At 28.2% G+C, this 20,902-nt stretch overlaps 5 protein-coding genes across 7 annotated transcripts; 4 read left to right on the top strand and 1 right to left on the bottom strand.

Annotated features, from left to right (window-relative positions):
• The first annotated feature begins 1,741 nt into the window (after window positions 1–1,741).
• Window positions 1,742–8,889, top strand: LOC119668005 (ubiquinone biosynthesis protein COQ4 homolog, mitochondrial-like). Its single transcript, XM_038077366.1, has 5 exons — window positions 1,742–1,919; window positions 7,806–8,054; window positions 8,166–8,370; window positions 8,432–8,655; window positions 8,720–8,889. Exons 2-5 carry the CDS (start codon window positions 7,807–7,809, stop codon window positions 8,868–8,870), a joined length of 828 nt encoding a protein of 275 aa, XP_037933294.1. The 5' UTR covers window positions 1,742–1,919; window position 7,806; the 3' UTR covers window positions 8,871–8,889.
• Window positions 8,890–10,964: 2,075 nt separating this feature from the next.
• LOC119668004 (RAB6-interacting golgin-like) lies at window positions 10,965–12,908 on the top strand. The gene is made up of 4 exons (XM_038077364.1): window positions 10,965–11,228; window positions 11,291–11,792; window positions 11,868–12,008; window positions 12,074–12,908. The coding sequence occupies exons 1-4, from the start codon at window positions 11,150–11,152 to the stop codon at window positions 12,291–12,293; spliced, it is 942 nt and encodes a 313-aa protein (XP_037933292.1). The 5' UTR covers window positions 10,965–11,149; the 3' UTR covers window positions 12,294–12,908.
• Window positions 12,909–13,805: 897 nt separating this feature from the next.
• On the top strand, window positions 13,806–14,760 carry LOC119668055 (DNA-directed RNA polymerase III subunit RPC7-like). The gene is made up of 4 exons (XM_038077433.1): window positions 13,806–14,047; window positions 14,105–14,236; window positions 14,293–14,535; window positions 14,590–14,760. The coding sequence occupies exons 1-4, from the start codon at window positions 13,904–13,906 to the stop codon at window positions 14,704–14,706; spliced, it is 636 nt and encodes a 211-aa protein (XP_037933361.1). The 5' UTR covers window positions 13,806–13,903; the 3' UTR covers window positions 14,707–14,760.
• A 1,222-nt stretch (window positions 14,761–15,982) lies between these two features.
• Window positions 15,983–16,745, bottom strand: LOC119668061. Of its 3 annotated transcripts, none has more exons than XM_038077441.1 (4): window positions 16,699–16,745; window positions 16,576–16,630; window positions 16,266–16,435; window positions 15,983–16,172 (listed from the first exon to the last, which is right to left on the bottom strand). In XM_038077441.1, the coding sequence occupies exons 2-4, from the start codon at window positions 16,619–16,621 to the stop codon at window positions 16,116–16,118; spliced, it is 273 nt and encodes a 90-aa protein (XP_037933369.1). In that variant the 5' UTR covers window positions 16,622–16,630; window positions 16,699–16,745; the 3' UTR covers window positions 15,983–16,115. The 3 variants fall into 3 exon arrangements, with proteins under 3 accessions (XP_037933369.1, XP_037933368.1, XP_037933367.1); XM_038077440.1 differs by having other exon boundaries at window positions 16,576–16,642; window positions 16,699–16,735; XM_038077439.1 differs by lacking the exon at window positions 16,699–16,745 and having other exon boundaries at window positions 16,576–16,692.
• A 2,724-nt stretch (window positions 16,746–19,469) lies between these two features.
• On the top strand, window positions 19,470–20,515 carry LOC119668051 (enoyl-CoA delta isomerase 2-like). Its single transcript, XM_038077429.1, has 2 exons — window positions 19,470–19,957; window positions 20,012–20,515. Exons 1-2 carry the CDS (start codon window positions 19,568–19,570, stop codon window positions 20,405–20,407), a joined length of 786 nt encoding a protein of 261 aa, XP_037933357.1. The 5' UTR covers window positions 19,470–19,567; the 3' UTR covers window positions 20,408–20,515.
• Window positions 20,516–20,902: the final 387 nt, after the last annotated feature.

Below are 20,902 nucleotides of genomic sequence, written 5' to 3'. Positions count from 1 at the left end.
CTTAATTACTATGCCAAAAATGAGCGCGATCTGTCAGACAGTTCGTTTACGGCAGCTGTTGAAACCAGTTCACCTCAGTAGTGCGTTGCGAAAAAAACAATGGAAAAAAATATTGAACAAAGAGTTTGCATCAAATTTTGTGTTTCGAACGAAATTTCGTGTGCAGAATCGTTGCGAATGCTACAAAAGGCTTATGGGGAATCAGTTTTATCGAAAACTCAAGTTTATGAGTGGTACAAAGCCTTTCAGGACGGTCGTACGACCGTCGAAGACATTTCGCAACGCACTACTGAGGTGAACTGGTTTCAACAGCTGCCGTAAACGAACTGTCTGACAGATCGCGCTCATTTTTGGCATAGTAATTAAGGAAAGTGCTGCCAAACTACATAAACTTAAAATATCGAAAAATATACAGCGCGCGAATTTTAAATGAGAATTTCCGAAAACTTTTCAGTCTTAATGTATACAATAATGGTAGGGTCATTATTAATAGTAATAGATGAAGTAAAAACAAAATCCAATATTTTTGCATGAAATTGAAAGCTTTTTTACCATAATTAGAACGATCCGATTTAAATCAAATAACATATGCGCGTTCAATAATTTGTTGCCATTCTGAACGTAGTTTCATTATACTTCTCTGATCGAAGTCCTCCTTCGCATTCGCAAAAACTTAAGACAGTCGATTTTCACAAGCCTCTTTTGCAGCGAATTTTTCACTACAAAAACCGTACACTAAGAACAGAAACAGATAGTAATCACTTGATGCCAGGTCTGGACTAAAAGGTGGATGCATAAAACCTTCCAAATCAAATTCCCGAAGCTTTTATCGGAACATAATGGAACATAATTTCTCTCCTATTGACTTAATATTTTGAAAAAACAAATATTATATATATTTAATCCTTTAACTCCTAGGAAGAGCATAGGGCCGCAACAAATATCTTCCACTCGGTACGATCGAGTCTATGCAGAGTATGGCCGATCAATTCCCATTTGCGTTTTTTGATTTCGTTTCTTATAGGAGTTTGTTGAGTTAAAATCGACTTTAAAATATTTTTGATGGAACAACTTAAAAATTTAAAAGAAACTTACACAGCTCATAGTAAATGATTCACTGTCAATCCCACAAAAACCCACAGCATAACCTTCCAGGCTTGGTCACTGTTTTTGCTGGCCCACCGCGACACGACTACAATCTTGTTCACTTGTCGTTGTCGTAAGTGATCCACATTTAATCACCAGTCACCAACCGCTTCAGAAATAGGTCACTTTTATAGCGATTCAACAGCGATTCTCAAATGGAAATTCGGCCCAGTTAGTCGGCGACTGTGCGGCATTTTCATCTGTTACTGTTTTTTCTCACCGCACTGTACGAGGCTGAATTCGGCATTTTTGATTTTTCTATAGTGTTACGTTAATTTTGGACTGTTAAGTTAAAAATCTGCCGTATACCCGTTTTCACAGTAATAGTAAAAGTTCAAAAATTAAGTTAAAACCTTAATAGTTAATAAAAAATTATTATATTAATAGATACAAATTTCATTTCTTGAGGAAACTTTTCCCAAACAAATATTTTTGGCTTAGGCAGCCTTTCTCGCATTCTCCTTTTTTTATTTTCTCCGTCTTTATTTGGAAGAAAAAAAAAAAATAAAATAAAAAAATAAAAAAATTAATACTTTAAATTAAAAAACTCTTTTTACTGTTTCGTATCTTAATAATCTTTTTTTTTCACAGAAATTCAAACTCTCTATTGTAAAAAATTAACGTTAAATCATCTGATCCGAAAATCTTACTGTGGTTTGGAGAAAAAATCTAAGTTAAGTTAAAGCGCAGCTTTATGTGGATAAATCTAGAGAGTATAGCGTATAAGATACTCGTTTTTTGCAGATCATACTGCAGCCTTGACCTCACAAACAGTACGTCATACAAATATATCATAATGCAGTATTATTCAAACAAACGTTTCTGCTAAAATTTTTATATACTATTATAATGCTGATAAATTTTTGTTCAAATATTTTTTAAAGATATGTTAGAGTAAATTTGTTAATAAGTTTAAACAATTTTGTTTTAATTTTCATTACAAATATTTAACCAATATTTTTAGAATTTTGAGATAGATTCACTTAATTATGAGCTAAAAATGAAAGTATATAAGATAACAGCAATAAGTAAGCTTAAGAAAGTTCTAAATCACATACTAAATGCTTAATATAACTAAAATTCTGTTATTAAATTATAGAATATAAAATAATATATTAATTATTTTAACATTAACATTAACATATTTGTTAAAAAATATTAATTTTAAAGATAAAAAATTTAATGTAAATAAATTATATTTTAAGTGATTTATAAATTATATACGAATCAATATATCTGTACTTATGTCTGTATATGATATAAATATCATCATCATCATCATCATCAGTTGGACCTATACAGTCCATGTTGGACCTAAGCCTATTTAACAACATCGTTCTATTCTTCTCTGTTTTTTGCTTTTGTTCTCCAATTTCTTCAACATTGTCTTTCCATCGTGTTTTTGATCGCCCTCTTCTTTTGCTACATCACGTTTTCTTTCACGGGGCCGAAAATTTGTCTGAGTATTTTCCTTGCAAACACTGTTATCTTACTCCCTTCAGTTTCAGTTAATCTTCATGTCTCGCAGCCATATGTTACAATTGGACGAATCAATGTTTTTCTTACATTTTTAGTTTTATTTTCTGCGGAATATTATTACTTGTATTTAGTCAGTCTAATCCATAATAAGCTTTATTCCCAGCTTGTACTCTATCTTTTAATGTAGTCATTGTTAGCTTATTCTCGCTAAACACAACACTTAAGTATTTATATTTATTCAATTATATGGTTGTCAATGTTTAGGACATTTTGAGTAATGACATAAATAGACTAAAGAAAAATTAATTCGATCTCCTTTAAATTGTCTGGAACAGATGCTTTGATTCAAAAGTAGTTCAATGGAGCAGTGCAGTCGGTTTCTGTTTTCTCTGGCTAAGACAGGAAAAAAACATGTTAAAATCTTCATTAACATGAACACTAAACCAGACATAATTGTCTGTGCTATTGTCCTCCTATTTATTAATATTATTAAATAATAGGCTATGAATACGCCGTGGTCTAAAAGATCTATTGTGCACCTGAATGCTCAACTAAAACAATTCTAGACGATTTATAAATAGTCTATTTATTTATTTATTAAGATCCCGCTATCTCTTTCTAGTACACCTATATTTTTCATGTAATAATTGAGTGTATTAATTACAAATGAGTCGTTTCTGCTAAGGTTCAGAATTGCGGCAACTTTGACGTGTTTAGTATCAATAAATCTTCTTGACTGTCACATACCTGTTTGGGCTTTCCAGTGTTTAAGTAGACTTCGTTTATCCCATTCACACATTGAGTTTTTTTGTAAAGCTATTTATCTCCCCGCAGAAGGGCTTTACGAATAACAGAGTTTCTCGATGCTAGAGTATTGAAAAGTTGAAAGCATTTCCAGACCAACGTTGATTGGAATGAAGAATTTGTTAAAGATTTTAGAGCTGCATGACTGTCCATGCTGTTCTTATGCATATTCTTAAGATTTTTTTACCGCTGACAAACACCCTAGCATATATTCGCTTTTTTCTATTTCTGCTATTTTTCTATTTTCAGTTTGATTATTTAAAATTCGAGCTAAATAAATAATATTGAATAATATTGAATACTGTGTTTCTAGCAATATTATTGTCCTTGTCCATCTATCTCTCACTGTCCATTATTAGCTTAATTGTCAGACTGCCTAAAATTCAAAGCACTTCATCAAAAGGACATAGTGTTTTGATAGTCTGCCCGAAATATCTATATTCAGATAATGCCCTAAACATTATTGTGTTTTTCGGTCCAGAATGGAAGTATACCTATTCCGAATGACTATAATCAGTAAATGTCTTAATATTAGTCCACTTAGTTCCTAAGTGAGTGTTCGTGTTTTATAAGATGACCTGTTCCTGGTACCTAACTATTAATTATTCTTGAAGCAAACAAAATAGTAACAATTTTTTTATTTGTTGAAAACTAACAAAAAAATATTTTTTAATGTTAATTTTTTCTTGCCGAGAGTGTAAAAAAGAGTTTTTACGACGAAAAGAAACTATTTAAAAGTTAGACGGATTCGAATAGCAAAGAAAAGACAATGACAAAAATTTGTTTCATTCATTGAAATTTAGCTGACCATACAACGCTTTTTCGAGTATTGTCAAGTACTCATCATCAGTGGTCTTAGCAAATATTCTAATTTATTAATTAGTTTAATTAATTAGTGCCAGACTTAGAACTCATGCCCGTCAAATTAGAAGCTGTACTTGTCTTTTCTATGCTATTCGAATCCTTCTAAAAACAATTTTTTTTGTAAATTTTACTCTGTTATTGAATGTTTCAACGAATTTATTTTCTATTATCTATGTTAAAACAAAAAGATAACGTAGTCCAAACCGCCATTGAAGACATTGAAAAATAATAAAAATCAAAATTTTCAGCTCATTACACATTATTGAGAAAAAAAAAATTATTACAAAATAAATAAAACAAAAACTTGTTTCGGAATTTGTACGTACAGATTCAAGATTCTTCCGTTAAATAATTTTAAAGATAATTTAATTACTTTGTGAATGCTGGAAGGTTTGAGAGAACTCAATATCTGTAGATTTTCATACTCAATAGCCAAAATAAAAATACTAAAAATGTTTAGTCATAAAACAAACAAAAAAATCATTGCGCGAAGTGGAAGCATCGTAAACGCGCCATGAGAAGCACCTGAAAACCAAACATTGATCCAACAATCGGCTAACAGGTACTCTCTTCTATGTGGGCTCATAACTCGTCTGTGCGTTGTAGGCAAGTGATTTGTACTTATGTGTAAAAGCGTGAACCTTATAATTTGCTTTACGGAGGCCACCTCCAACATTGTAGCAAGCAACGTCATTTATCTCAACTTTTATTGTGTTTTTACTCTCCGCTGTTTCAGTGATTATAGCTTCTTCTTTCTAATAAAAATTAACAACAAATTTCAGAATTTATAGTCTATGTAATTATGAATTAAACTGTGAAGATACGCCAAATAATACAGCGAAAATTAACTAATAAAGTAATTTATGACGTAACTTTTTTTTTGTACACAATATGACGATTCAAACACCTTCAAAAAATTTATCTTATTTACAAAATAAAATTTTATGACTATAATATGTACATCTGCTAACTTCAATACTATTTTTAGCAATGAAAATTAAAACTATTTTAAAGAGAGAAAGTAATTATTATATTACTGGCTAAACTATTAAAAATAGACAAACAGTCTATTATTATTTATATTGCCCTCAATAGTCTATTAATAGACATAATTTCATAAGAATAGCTTTAAATTGATTTCTAGAAGTAGAATGCACATCTTCTATAGATGTGCATCATATCTATAGAAGATATTGGTTTAAATTAATTTCCAGAATTAGAATGCAGATCTTCTTTAGATGTACATCATTTATAGTAAATGATCATCGTATAAGACATCTTAACTGTACTTTATATTGGCAAGTAGTTAGGAAAGTAATTATTATATTGTAGGCTAAACTTTTAAAAATAGACAAACAATCTATTATTATTTAGATTGCCCTCAATCATCTATTAATAGACATGATTTCATAAAAAATAGGTTTAGATTGATTTCCAGAAGTGGAATGCACATTTTCTATAGATGTGCATCATATAGATGATCATCATAGACAACTTAACTGTGTTTTGGCTTGGCAAGAAATTAGGAAAATAATTATTATTGTCCCAATCTTAATTATCATAAAGGAGTTCAGTTAAATTGATAATATCAATATAAAATATAAAAAACTTGCTTTGAACTAACATTTTACGAAACTCTATTCACGCATCTTCATTGCTGTTTTCACGCATTTGTTATTTTCTATCAAAGTTATTCCAAAATATATCTTTTAAATATAATTGAAGACAGTAGTTTCAGACGTGTAAGATAGTTCACCAAGAGATTTTTTGCATTCCCATAAAAAAAACATGGCAATACTAAAAAATAAGCATTTTCCGAATTATCAGTACAAGCAGTCTTAACGCTATAAACCACTTGTCCAGAACGGATAAAGGGTATGCCAGTATACTGTATCAGATTTACCATCTTCTAGTTGTGTCGATTAAACGTGTTTATACCCAAGTCTGGTTCAGATTGCTGATACTAAATAAATAACTGAATTCAAGGGCTACTCTATCCCGAATGACAGAGTCAGTGGAATCTTTTCTAATAAATTCGATCTTAACTAAATAACCAAGTAGGAGTACTGACCATTCACTATGCAGTAAAGTAGGTCCTGAGCCATATATGTTTATATGAATATCGCAGTCTTCTCGGGCAGCAGTAAAATATGCTGCATTTACTATGCAGTAAAGTAGGTCCTGAGCCATAAATGTTTATATGAATATTGCAATCTTCTCGGGCAGTCAACCTGCAATTAAATACCTGTTAGGTGTTACAGCTGCTTCTCTTTTAGTTCGAAATAAATCAGACAACTGTAAAGCTTTCTAAAATTCACTTTTCTGTTATTGGTATTTCTTGTCGTTCGCCACCTAATAGGTGTCATTGGACACCTATATTATTGACTAAACTGGTAATAATATATTAATACCTAATGTTTCTAAGAAAAATCGTATCAGGTTATCAGAAGATTCTTGTTAAAGCACAAAACTTACCTAATTCTGCCTCAACTAAACTGGAAGAAACTCCGTATTACAATATCGGAATTACAAAACTGATTAATTACCGAGTACAAGGAAGATATGTAATAAATCTTGGTCTACCTTCTAAAGAGTTTTGTAAAGGTTGTGGCTTGGCGAATTCGAAAGAAATTGTACTGCACCTCATGTGTTAGTGCCTATCATTAAATAGGAGAAGGTTCAAAATGTTTGAAGCTCTTCTCTAACTGAACTTTTAAAATTATTATCTTCATCATATTTTAAAATTAGGTATGTCCCTAAGTTTGTGCCAAGTTTATAGACTTGTCAGATTGGTTCCCTTCTCCTTGAATGGGGATGTCGTCTGTTCTTAAAGCATGTGATGAAATACACTTCGAATAGAAGTTAAGCTATTCTTTATTCACAACATCTTAAACGTTGGGACACATGATACGTTCTACGTTAAATAGATGATTAAGTTGGTTTTGATTTATTTTATCTTGACTTCTCAAAAATTAGGATTCAGGACAAATTTAACGATGATCAGAAAATTCAGCTGCTGTTTATTAAAGACCTTTGAAACGTTGGTATTCTAATATTTAGCTGCTCTTGATTCACGAGTTCTCAAACATTGGAATTCAAGAAAAAATTAGCATTGATTAACCTGCTCTTAATTCATGATATCTTCAACATTGGCATTCAAAGCAAATTTTACCTCTATTGAAATATACTTCTGGTCTGGATTCAGAACTTTGTCGAACACGAATTTTACATTCATTAAATGTTGATATAAAAAAAATGAAATTTACTTTAGACTAATTAAGTAATTAGACTGTTCTTAATTCACGATTAAGATTAGGAACGATCTTAGGAACGAATATGGGATTACGAACGAATATGCTAAGGTCACATCCACTGAAGTTTGTTTAAATTGTTGATGTTTGGTTTATTATATTAAAATATTATGTCTTGAAACTATTAGAACTTTATCGTCATTCTTTTGTAATATTTGAATACATTAGTTTTAATCTTTCACTTTTTTGTCTGTTGTGTAGAATGTTCAGAACAATAAAACCTCAGAATATAATTAGAACTTGTATGATTCGCAAGTGTCACTCAACAACATCAGCGAATACAAAAGCAGATAACGTTTCAAATGAGGATGATATATCGCAGGACAATAATCCAGAACTATGGGATGACTTCACCAAAGAATTTATGAAAAATCGAATTGAGTTAACACCACTTCAAAAATTTATACTATGTACTGGATCTTCGCTTGCCGCCATTTTAGATCCTAGAAGGTAACTATTAAATGAAATAAATGACTATTGAAATATATAGTCCATGTGAAAGGTCTCAAAATGGTTTTAAAAAATTATATTTACCTTACATCATTATGTATAATATATCAGGCACGATATGATTGCTTGTCTTGGAGAAACAACTGGAGGATTTGCATTAGAAAACATTTTACAAGAAATGAAGTCCAATGAGGAGGGTCAAAGAATACTCACATTACGACCACGCATCAATACAAAAACCGTTGATCTTGATAAATTACGTTCCCTACCAGAAAATAAATTTGGATATGCCTATGTAAAATTTTTGGATCATAACGTAAAGAAGCATTCTATATGAATAATACAGTACGAAAATATTAAACAATAAATTTTTATAGAATGTAACGCCAGATTCACGAATGGAAGTTCGTTTTATTAATAATCCAGAATTAGCCTATGTAATGACACGATATCGAGAATGCCACGATTTGGTACACGCGATATTAGATATGCCCACAAATATGTTAGGCGAAGTGACAGTAAAATGGATAGAAGCTTTAAATAACAATTTACCAATGTGCTATGCTGGGGCAGTTTTCGGAGCAATGCGTTTAAGGCCCAAGTAAGTACAAAATATATTAAAAAATATATAATATTTATTATGATTAAAAAAATAATTGTTAAAGGCAACGAAAAGAATACGTCAATCGTTATTTACCATGGGCTGTAGAAAATGGCAAAAAAATGAAACCATTAATGCCAATATTTTGGGAGGAACGTTGGGAGCAAAATACAGACGATTTACGTAAAGAATTAAATATAACACCATTAAAATAATATATATACATATATTTTTACAAATTTTGTATGTTATATTTATACTTTATATTAAAAAAATATATTTTTACAAATGTATTCTTATGTTAATATTTGATCAAGTGTATCTGTTAGTAAATTATATAATTTTATTTGAAATATATTTTTTCTTTAATTATTATTATTGATATGGATTGAAATAAATGGGGACATGGTCTTGAATAAATTCTCTATTTATTGAATAAATAGTCAATAAATAGGGTGTTCATATTATTTTTTTTAAATAATTTTATTTTTATTTAAATTTTCTGCTAATATAAATTTTGGGTTCACTGAAAATTAATTATAATGTTTTAAATTACGAGAAACAATTTATCTTCGAAATCTTGTCATGCGCCTACATAAGCGAAAAATATGTAAATAATGAATTTATAACTGGGTGTTTACATTGACTTAATTATGACAAGATTTTTATGTTCAAATATAAATACGTAATACATTAAATTTTTTTGCAAACAAAAATTTCTGTGTATTAGTAAACAAGTAAGAGTGTGAGAAAAATTTCTGCTAAAGTCTAGTCAATGTAAACGCTGGGTAATTTTAATATAATGAAATGGAGTACAAAACGTTATTGTTACTGTTACTATTGAATAGTACGAATATTGTATAAACAAAATTAAATAAGTTTTCAATATATGCGCATTCCCCATTTCTCTTCTGTCTATTATCTTGAAAATCCTCTAAAACTATCGAGGATTTGTCAACTATCGTTTGTTCCGGCTAAAAATAAATTAAATTTATTGTATATTGAATACAATAAAATATATTTGAAACAATATTCCACCTAAGAGAGGAGTCCATGCAATGGAATATATTATATATATAAAGCGAATTTGTTAATTAATTTGCTTTATAAAAGTTATTAACAAGAGTTGGAAAAATGGACTGCAAAAACATATCTGAATATGTAAATTATAATTTTATGTTGATTTAGTTTTTCTTAATAGTTATTCTGTGCAACTATTTTAACTCTTTAGCTCTTTAAGTCTTTTATAGTTATTCTGGTAACTATGCTTCATGGATCTTGATTCATCCAGGAAATTTTTCACCAATCTTACAAACTTATAGAACTTTTAACTGAATATATTAAATCGCTTTATAAAATTTAGTCTCAAAAAATAATTATTTACGAATAATTAAATACAAGAATTATTTTCAAGACCACTGATAATGGGTATTTGGCAATACTCGAAACAGCTGTATGGTCAGCCAAAAATTCAATTACTTAAAATAATATAAAAAATAAAATTTTTGTTGTTATAGTTCACTACTGTTCGAAAAACCTCTTTATAAAATTTATAAATTTGATTTGGAAAAATGAATTGTAAAAACATATTTCATAGCAGATTATACTTTTATGCTAATTTATTTTCTCTTATTCGTTTATGTTATACATGTAAATGAAAGTTCTGAACATCGCTGTATATTTTGTTTTGCTTTGCTTGTTTATCAACAATATTTGCAATATATCATCAGAGAATCGTAATGTAGTGAATTTCAAATTTTATTGAAACTTCATTTTACACAAATTATAATTTAATTTCAACTTTGATTGTCGAATTCTCATACGAAAGCGATTTGTAATTTCATTTAATATTGTAACAAAGTTAATCAAAAGATCCGAACGAAAAAAATTACAATTGCAATGTGCTATGTGAATAGACTTTAAGCAATCAATAATACACGTTTATACAAATCAAATAAAATGTTTTCCTTTTGATATAGAATCAGCACTTAAAAACTTATGAAATAAGAGACATCATTTTCTAATCTTAATTTCCCTTGATCGCACAATTCACATACTATTCAAATGATTTACTTATCAATTTATTGATTAATTTTATGTAAACAGTGATAGATAAAATAATTTTATTTCAATTTCAGATACTTTCAACTATTATGTTTACAATAATATGACTTCAGCAGTTGCTAGAGTAATTATTTTTTTAAAAAATGAGGAAACAAAATCTTATATATTATCATACTAGTAATATTAAATTATTACCCTTTTTATCTAATTTCAGCCATGTTATTATTTTTGTTATTGCTGTTACAAACAAGTTGGCAACGCGAAGTATTTGATGATGTGTTGACATTTACAACAAGAACATATACAGACAGACGAGCGGACGGTGTTTATATTTGCTATAATTTGTTTTGTTTTTATTTAGTTTTTATTTGTTTTAATTAATTTTATAAAATATTTTGCAATTATTTTATGCAAATATTAAACTGATAAAATGTCAGAAAAGTTTAATGGTTTTAGCCAGGATGAAATAAATAAAGTATCTGGCAAAAAATTAAATAAGAATGACGGATGTGAGTAGTAGATAATTTTGATTAAAAATTAATTTATGCTCATTATTATTATTATTTATTAGTAAAGCAAGCATTTCGTGGACCGCACACCGGCATACGTCGAATGCCAGATAAGGTTACTAAGCCCACTATTACAACTAAAAAACAACAGCAAGCTTACAAGAAAACTACTTTAACAAGAAATGATGCAGAAATCGAACAAAATGAGGATGTTGTCAACATAAACAATGTGGAAGATGACACAGATAATATTTCTGCAATGCCCAAAATCTCTAAGGATAACATGTTCTATCCTATAATAAAGTCTGTAGCTGCTCTACATAAAAGAGAAGCACTAAATGGTGTTAAAAGTGAGTCTGCATCTCATCCGAATGATTTGCCTGATGAAAATGTGATAACGTCAACATCCAACGCAGTTGAAAATTGTTCTGAAACAACACCTCCTCTTGTTGTGGAGTCAGCATTCAAAGGAGTGTCATTAAAAGATTTTGAATCTCATAGAAAATTAATTCAAGAACAAAATAATCAGAAAAAGGAACTACTAAGAAAAGCTATAGAACAACAGTCAGTATATATATATATTTAAATGTTTTAAAATTGATTACATTGTTAATTTATTAATATTTATATGTATATTAGTTCACAAAAAACTGCTGCAGAAACTAAAAAAATAGAAGAAATCAAAAGTGAGCTCTCAAAACTCGATAATGATTTAGCTGTGGATGTTGCAATACTACGTAAACAAATTGACAATGCATGTATACATTTTGCTAATGTTGAGTGAGTCGCCGTTATATATAAAAATATTTTATTTAATTGGTTTTTTTTTTTGTTAAATACTACAGAAAGCAGTATATAAAAATTGAGGCTCAATTTTTAAAATCTAAAATTGATTTACATAATGCTGCAGAAAAAAAGGAATTGCTTACGGAACATCTGTGTACGGTGATAGCACATAATGAAGATCGCAAAGCACAAAAACTGTCAGAACTAATGGAAAAAGTTGGTATTACTCCAACTGGTGAATATGAGCCAACTTCAACCACTAATGATATTGATAAGTAATTAGTAATTACGAATTTATTCTGTTTTTAAATAAATTGATGGTTTAAATTTTATTGTACTATGACATCAATTTCTAAACAGAACCTTTCTAATATTCTTTTTAATCACTTGAATTGTACTTCAAGTACATATAGACTACTTAATGTATTTTCTTGCTATCGAATAATTAATGTGACTAAATAATATCCATATTATTTTAAATATTTTTATCTCGAAATAATAGTTTATTGTAGCATACCATCGGATTCTCGTATGAAATCAGATTGTAATTTTACTTGATTTTGTAACAAAATGAATCAAAAGATCTGAATGAAAAACTACTTGACAATATTAAAAGCTTTACCATAATTTTTCCAATAAGTTTTAAAGTATATCAAAAATTAATAAATATTATGTATATTAAATACAGTGCTCAAACGAAAGTGTGAACTAATCAAGTCCCAAATATTTGTTTACATTTAAGAACTTCCATGTCTTAGAGTAGTTAATGTAGAGAAAATTGTGTTCACGTAATCCATGTATGCCAATGTTCACGTTTTTGAGCGAACACTGTATGTTTACTGCAAATACATGTGACCTGCAATATATTTTTAAATAAATATTTCAAAATTAGTTTTACTAATAAAATTGTTTTTTTAAAATTGTAAAATATAATTTTTGTAATAATAAATAATCAGCTTTTTGTAATGAAAACTATAGTATTGTTATGATAATTACTACTTAAAAAATTGAAAAATACTGCTTGAATAAATTACACTAATTATCGAAATGTAAAATAAAATTTTATTAGTCATAAAAATCATATATGTAATTTTTTTCAATGCGAGATTATTATTTATCGCTTTTTATGAATAATACTACCCATTTTGAAAATTTAATAGGCATTTATACGTGTTTGTATTGTGCTTGGTTGAGATTTAATAATAACAAGTCCAATATTATTATGATATCTATAACTAGACGTTTAAACACATTAAAAATAATTTTTATAAATCTGCCATTAATGTATTAATATAACTAAATGTTATTGTTAATATATAGGATAAAATTATACATACATGCACAAATATTTATTTCTAGTTTATAATAAAACGAAATAAATACATATTAAGAGATATGTTTTAAAATTAATAAATTTTATTTAAATCAACAAAAATACTTTGAATAAATTGTTATTACGACCAATATTCGATACGTTTTTTAATTATTACCGGGCTTCGGTTGTTAATTTAACAATAATAAATTAAAAATACTTTTTTAAATAAAAATGTGTTAGGTATTTAATTATATTTTAATTTTTATAAAAAGTTATTTATATTACAAACATCGGTTTATTTATTTATTTCGGTTTACTTTATACTTTATTTCGTAAGAGTGCTTTTTATTTCTAAAGATAACAGTTTCAGTTTTTATGTGGTAAATTAATAATGTAATAACACCAGTAAAAATTAAAAAAACAAAAATATTTTGTATAAAAAAATCAAAATTTTTGAGACTGGCAATACTAATTGCGGTGTTTAGAAGTTTTTTGACGTTTCAAATTTGACTAGTGCCTTGCAATAAAAACGTTGTAGCTAAAATTTCAAAATTTGATTTATCACCAAAATATTATGGCTGGTAGAGGACGTGGTGGCAAAACTGGTACATTAACCCAGGACCAAATAAATAAAATGGGTATTGGTACAGAAATGCCTATTCAAACTGCTCCACCACCAACATATCCACAACTACTATCGAAGCCAGTGACAATGGAAGTAAATATATGCGTAATAAATATTTATCCCATTACTGAGAAATATATATTTATTTAGATAACATCTGCGCAAAGTTATCAAATATTGTGGAAGGAAGACTTTCTAAATCACATGCGTGATTCACCTTACTTTTTATTACCAAAAGTAAACACAAAACTGAACATGCAACGACAGGTGGATCAGCTGGTGGTATGTAGGCAATCTGTAATTAATTAAAATTAATACAAGATTTCTGACACATATAGGCAGCACTTGAGGATTCCAAAATGAAAACAAAACCAGATTTTAATTGGCAATTATTGCCACCTGAATTACATCTTACGGGAAAAAGACGTATAGCTTCTGCTGACAAAAATGTACCAACTAAAAAACTAAAAACAGAAAATATTGAAGATCGTCTAAAATTACTCGAAGAAAAAGAGCGTACTGAAGGTGATAAAGATTTGTTAGACAAAGCTAACTCTGAATCAGAAGTGGAAGATGAAGAGGTAATCATGTTTCGATTTTTTATATATGTTTATAAATTTTTTTTACGTTTTTAGGAGGTTGCTGCAGATGAAGAAATGGATGATGAAAACGACTATGGAAATAGTTATTTTGATAATGGAGAAGCATACAATGAAGAGGACGATAATTTAGATGATGGACCTGTCTATTAAGTACGTAATAGTTTATAAAGTAATATATAAGTAAAAACTCTATAACTAGAAAAATTTTAAAAATGCATATTTATTACTTCTATAACTGCAATTTTTAATATATATATATTTAAATATATATATATTTAAAATTCAGTATACTACTTTGTGATTCGGCTAAGTACAAAGTAGAACACTCCGTGTATATTTTCTCTGATGGTTACATATTAGGTTTCTATAACTAAATACGAAGACCTGCTGTCGGATATCTAAATTTTAAAAATGAAAAGGATTATAGCACAATGAATGACATGTTAGTGATAGCATAATAATTCTATACTGTTTGTTACCTTATTTACAATTATTGTTCTAAATAAAAGTATGCCTTTACCAAGGGACAAATCCGGATTTTGCACGTACGCTATCTTTCACAGCTACCTGGATGGATTCGTTTGTATAATTTCAACTTCGTTTTCGTTGATGTTAGCTAATCACAGACTGGATTTGTATTTAATAAGATTTCAATATCTCTGCAGGCTTAATTAAATGTGATATTCGTAAAATTTTTGGAATCGCCACATAATGTCTTGACTTACTATGTTTTGCTCTTAAAATGCTTGATGTTAAGTGTTCAATTGTGTAGAACACAAGGTTAAGGTTTAATTATTTAATTATTATAAATTAATTTGGTAAAAAATAAATTTGACCGGATTAGCCAATAATCCAAGTATAATCTAACATAAACTGAAGTTGTTAACGGGTTTCATGATAGGTCATTATGATCTGAAATATTACCTTCATAAACTACGGTTATCTGCTAATTCGGAATGTAGATTATGCTCGAAAATGAGGAAACTACTATGCATATTATTCGTGACTGTTCAGGTTTAATAACGCACACAAGAAACTTGTTTCATATGGAATTTCTGTCACCAAAATATATTAAGCACTTTTCCCTAGATTTAGTTCTGGACTTTGTTCAAAAAGCTTGGCTTTGTGAAATCAATAGTGAATTTGGTACAGAACTCTTCTGGTCGTAGTACCGGCTGCTGCACGTCAAAGCTTTAATAATAACATAAACTGAACGTTAGAAACAATATATAAAATAATCGATTTTTGAAAGTTACCATACTTTTAGATATTTAGGCTCATATTCAACCACAATTGTTTATAGTTGATTAATTAAACATAAAATTTAAAGTATTAATTAATTTAAATCTCTGACTCCTTTCCATTTAATTGATTTGTTCATATTCAGTTCTTAAAATTCTTATTGTCTTGATGCAACATAAAAAAATTTCATAATTGGAAATCAATTTATTTGTTTATTTTCTTAACGAACATTTTTTTCTGCATCTTACACTTAATACATACAATTTATTTATATTAAATCACTTAATGTGTTGTTAATATGCAAAATTCAAATCTATTTAATCCAATGACTTTGGTGGTGCGTAGTTAAGTTCAATAAGACCTGAAGTCTTAGCCTTTGTATATATAAGAAAAAACATGAAAATAAGAAAATTTTATTATATTAGGAAATTAATGTTAAATACAAATAAATACAATAATATACTTACGATACTTATGGTACCAACTAAAGTCAAAACACCTAGTATCAACACTGCATTGTACTTGGAGTTTTGACGAGAGTACTGCTCCTGCCAGTCTCCGGAAGGAATTGGCAAATCATTCATAGTCGAAGGTTTAAGTCCACCATCGTGATATGCAGCACGCGTAATGGCGGCAGCTAAAATATAATTATATTAATAAATTGATTATAGCAATAATAAAAATAATTTAGACATAGACAACATTTTGCAGAAGTGAGTTATGTAATTGAGGTTAAAATATTTAAAGATTGTACACAGATTTTCAAAAGAAACTTACCATTTCTGAACAAAAGTCCTTGTTTCACGAGTTGTTTAACCAACATTTTTTCAACCTTCAATGAAAACTAAATATATATTAAAAATTTTATTTGGGTAATCTCAATCCTCTACGGCTGCTCACCTGCTGAATATGACAGAATCAAACGAAATGCTTCATCTTTCTGTGCAGAGAATATTCACAATAAAATTGTCAAATTCTATTACAAAACTGTAAGTAAGAAGCAGTAACGTTAATTTTACCAATATTCACAATAACATTTGAATTTATGTATGCATATGTAATGCGTCCAATCCGAAAGATTTATTATAATAAATACTATACATTTAAAAAAAAGGTAAATAACTTAAGGTAGCTCCACACCAAAGCGAACGTTTGCGAACGAACAAACTTTTGCAGTTACGATTACCTGCGAATATTAATCTCAAATATATATTAATAAAGTAATCATGTAGAAAATCACAGATATGAACCATTTATTCACAGATCACAACTAATTTGTAATTTTTTGTTTAATACTGCATTCACGGTAGCACTCAAAATTGATTCAATTTTCATTATCTCTATTTCGAGCGTAATAGAGCACAATTCGCTCCATTCATATATAAAGTAAACGTCAATAACAATAAATTATATGCAATTATTGTTGCAAATTTGAAGATTGAATATACTTAATAAAAGTATTAAACAGACTTTATTATCATTTGACATTTGTTTATTAATAAAATAATATAATATAAGAAAATAATATACATTTAAAAAAACTTTATTGGCATGACCTGATTTATGTATGTGAAGTAGCTTTTATAAGTCAGGAAGTTCTACGAAAGCTTTCCTTTGTTAACATTTCAGTTGTATATAAAGTTTTGTATTGTTAGCAGAAAATATTCAGAAAAAATTCAATATGGAAAAGCAAAAAATGCAAATAATTTAATATATAATGCTTGTAAAATTGTTTACAACATGAATAAAGCAATAGATGCACACAGAAAACAACATGCAATGCATTTGACAAAAATTAATAATTATTAATAAACAATAATTAGCATTACTTTTATCTAAATTTAATTATCAATTTTTAAATATTTATTGCATATTTATTTTATGAAAATAACAAACTTTATTAAATACTAGTACGTACTTCTTTTTGCCATTGAGTTTCTCAATTCTCGTGAAATAAATAAATTTCATTTAATAGTATATCACATGAAAAAATGAATATAGAATCGATATATTATATCAAATATATATATTTTAAATATTCAATTAATAAAAACAAATGCTTTATTTTATACTTACTTTTTCGATATGTTTGTTTACAGCTTAACTTTTGCATGTTTATATATTACATATATAATGTATGACAAATATTTTAAACTTTGATGATTTCCCTTGTGGGAAATTTGTTTTTAAGGGTTATACTCCACATTTTTTACCTTAAATGAGTTGATTTATTTATAATAAGCTTATTTATATAAAAGCTTTTTATATGGTAAATTAGCAGCCTTAATGAGCAAAACTGCGTAAATGAGACCAAAAGAAACATTGTATTACACAAATAATTAATTATTAACTATAATTAATTGTTAATTATTTAATAATTAATTAAATAATTATGCTCACATTAAATCTTGTGTGTTTTTGGCCCAACAACACACACTTAAAATGTATTGTTTTATTCTCTTCAACATATATTATTTAATTTGGTTTAAAAAAATTTATTATGATAGAAATTTACTATCATTGTATTATTATAAAAGGGACTTTCTGGAAATGCTTTCAATATTTAAAACTCCAAATAGTAAAAGATTAAATTATATAACGGATGCAGACAACTGTGCTCAGGTTTATAGAAATATTATAAACAAATGACACAGGATATTGTTTATGTATTTTATAATTTGTATTTTCTTTTTGTTTTTGTAGTTATTATTATTATTGTATTTATTGTTTTTTCCGCTATAACTTTTACATTGCATATTTCGTTAGTTTCCCTGAAAATGACTATCGAAGATAGTCGAAATATTGGAAAATAACTTAATAAAATAATTTGTTTTAAATATAAATAAAAAATTATAATGTTTTTATTTTCATTTAAATGACCAATAAGCGTTTATAAATTATATGATATTTTTGGTCAATATAATATATTGGTCTAACCAATGCGACTCGTTAAGTAACATTAGCATGTCTTTCTCAATTTTACGTTCCTAGATTAGGTTCTATACATAAGAAAGAACAAATCATGCAATAAGTAATGCCTCCACAAACAGAATACTATTGAAATTTAACAATTAAAAAATAAAAATATAATTAATTAATTCAATTATTCTACAGCTGGTTTATAATTTCGTTCTAATATAAACACAACAAGTGAATTTGTTAATAAAACTTTCACAGCAAAGTAAAAAAACTCCAGAGAAATGTGCAAACATAAAAGTCAAGTACGTCTTTGGGTCAGTTGGTTTCTAAGCGCTCAGCTTTAAATTTGGCAGGGCACGAGTTCAATCTCAGGTACTTGCAGTCTCAAAAAATTATTTACAAATAATTAAACACGAGAATTATTTCCAAGACCACTGATGATGGGTATTTGGCAATACTCTAAACAGCTGTATGGTCAGCCAAAAATTCAATTAATTAAAATAATATAAATTTAATTTTTGTTGTAGTTCTTTGCTGTTCCAAAATAAACTCTTTCTGTAAATTTCTATCTAAATTATTTTTCGTGTTGTTGAGTTGACAAAAATATTCCAAATGATATTTGTCGTCTGTTGGGTACAATCACACCCTTATAGTGTGAATAACAGAATAAATTAAATTTTAGGCTTGGCAACCCATCCCCTTATTATTTTTTTATTTCTATTAATGTTTTTTTTTTTTTTTGAAAATAAAAGAGAATATGTTTATCATAAATTCTCTGTTTTTATATTGAACTTTGAATACATATATTGCCAGTGTTTTAAGATTATGATAATAGTTCAAATTTAGCAAAATGTACGAAGGTTGTGCTGAAGTTCTTGTGGAAAAGCAGGACAAAATTTTGATTATAAAATTCAATAACCCAAGAAAGAAAAATAGTCTCAATCAAAATGCGTATTCAGCAATTGGACGAATCTTTCGGCAAGCGGCAAATGATGAAACTTTGACGACGATTGTTGTCACAGGTACTGGAGATTATTTTTCTTCAGGTAATGATCTGTCGCAAAGTCCAGATATAACCGATGTAGATGAGCATGTTACCAAAACTACGAAAAATCTTGCGGATATGTTGAGTGCTGTAATAGATTGTCCCAAGATTATAATAGCACTAGTTAATGGTCCAAGTATTGGCATAGGTGCTACGTTGACTGGGTTATGTGATATTGCTTGGTGTACAGAGAATGTAAGTTCATTTAATGCAGTCTAAATTAAATTTAATTATATACAATATTTCAAGGCTTATTTTCTAACACCATTTACGCAATTGGGTATTGTACCAGAAGCTGCTTCTTCTTATTTATTTCCACATCTATTGGGTCGATCTAAAGCATCAGAGATGTTGCTGTGCTCAGAAAAAATGACGGCTAGTGAAGCATACCATTTTGGCTTTGTGTCAAAAATTTTTAAATCTGAAGAATTGGATAGTATTGCATGGCCCAAAATTAGACAATTTTCTGAACTTCCACCAGAATCAGTTAGAGTATCAAAACAACTGTTACGTATAAATGAAGTTGATTCCACATATAAAGCTGTTCGCAATGAATGCAATGAATTAAAAAAACGATTTTCGTCTGAAGAGTTCATGAATGCAATAATACAATTTGCCACAAGAAAAAGAAGTTCTAAATTATAATGACAATGAACGTTCGTCACGGAAACAGTTCTGGATTGTCAAGGATTAAGGGATATTATATTCAGTGTGGACTATTTAAAATTGATCAATAAAACATTGTCAAGCTTATTTTAATTTGTTAATATTAGTTCTCCCATATAGTGTAATAATTAGCACTAACGGTAGTGGGTTGTTCTAATTGAGTTGGATTTAGTGGTTGTATTTTTAATTCTCGATTAATAAATATATTTTTTAACTTCTGCATATTATACATTTACAAATATACATGTATATATAAATATCTTGAGAATAAAGTCTCAAACGATAGATTGCAAAAGAAAAAAAAACAAATAAAGTTAAAAAATAATGGAATACTATTATTATTTATTTGTAGTTTTTGCTTAGAAGAATAAGTACTCGTAGCTAATGAAGGTGTATAGTGATAAATGCAATTATTAACAAAGTAAAAAATTTCTGCTGTAGAACTTTTTTTAAAAAATATGTCACTACATAATT

The sequence above is a fragment of the Teleopsis dalmanni genome, chromosome 1, assembly GCF_002237135.1.
Source record: "Teleopsis dalmanni isolate 2A chromosome 1, ASM223713v2, whole genome shotgun sequence".
Lineage (NCBI taxonomy): Eukaryota > Metazoa > Arthropoda > Insecta > Diptera > Diopsidae > Teleopsis > Teleopsis dalmanni.
The sequence above is the reverse complement of the archived record's forward strand: the minus strand, read 5'-3'. Positions and strand labels throughout refer to the sequence as shown.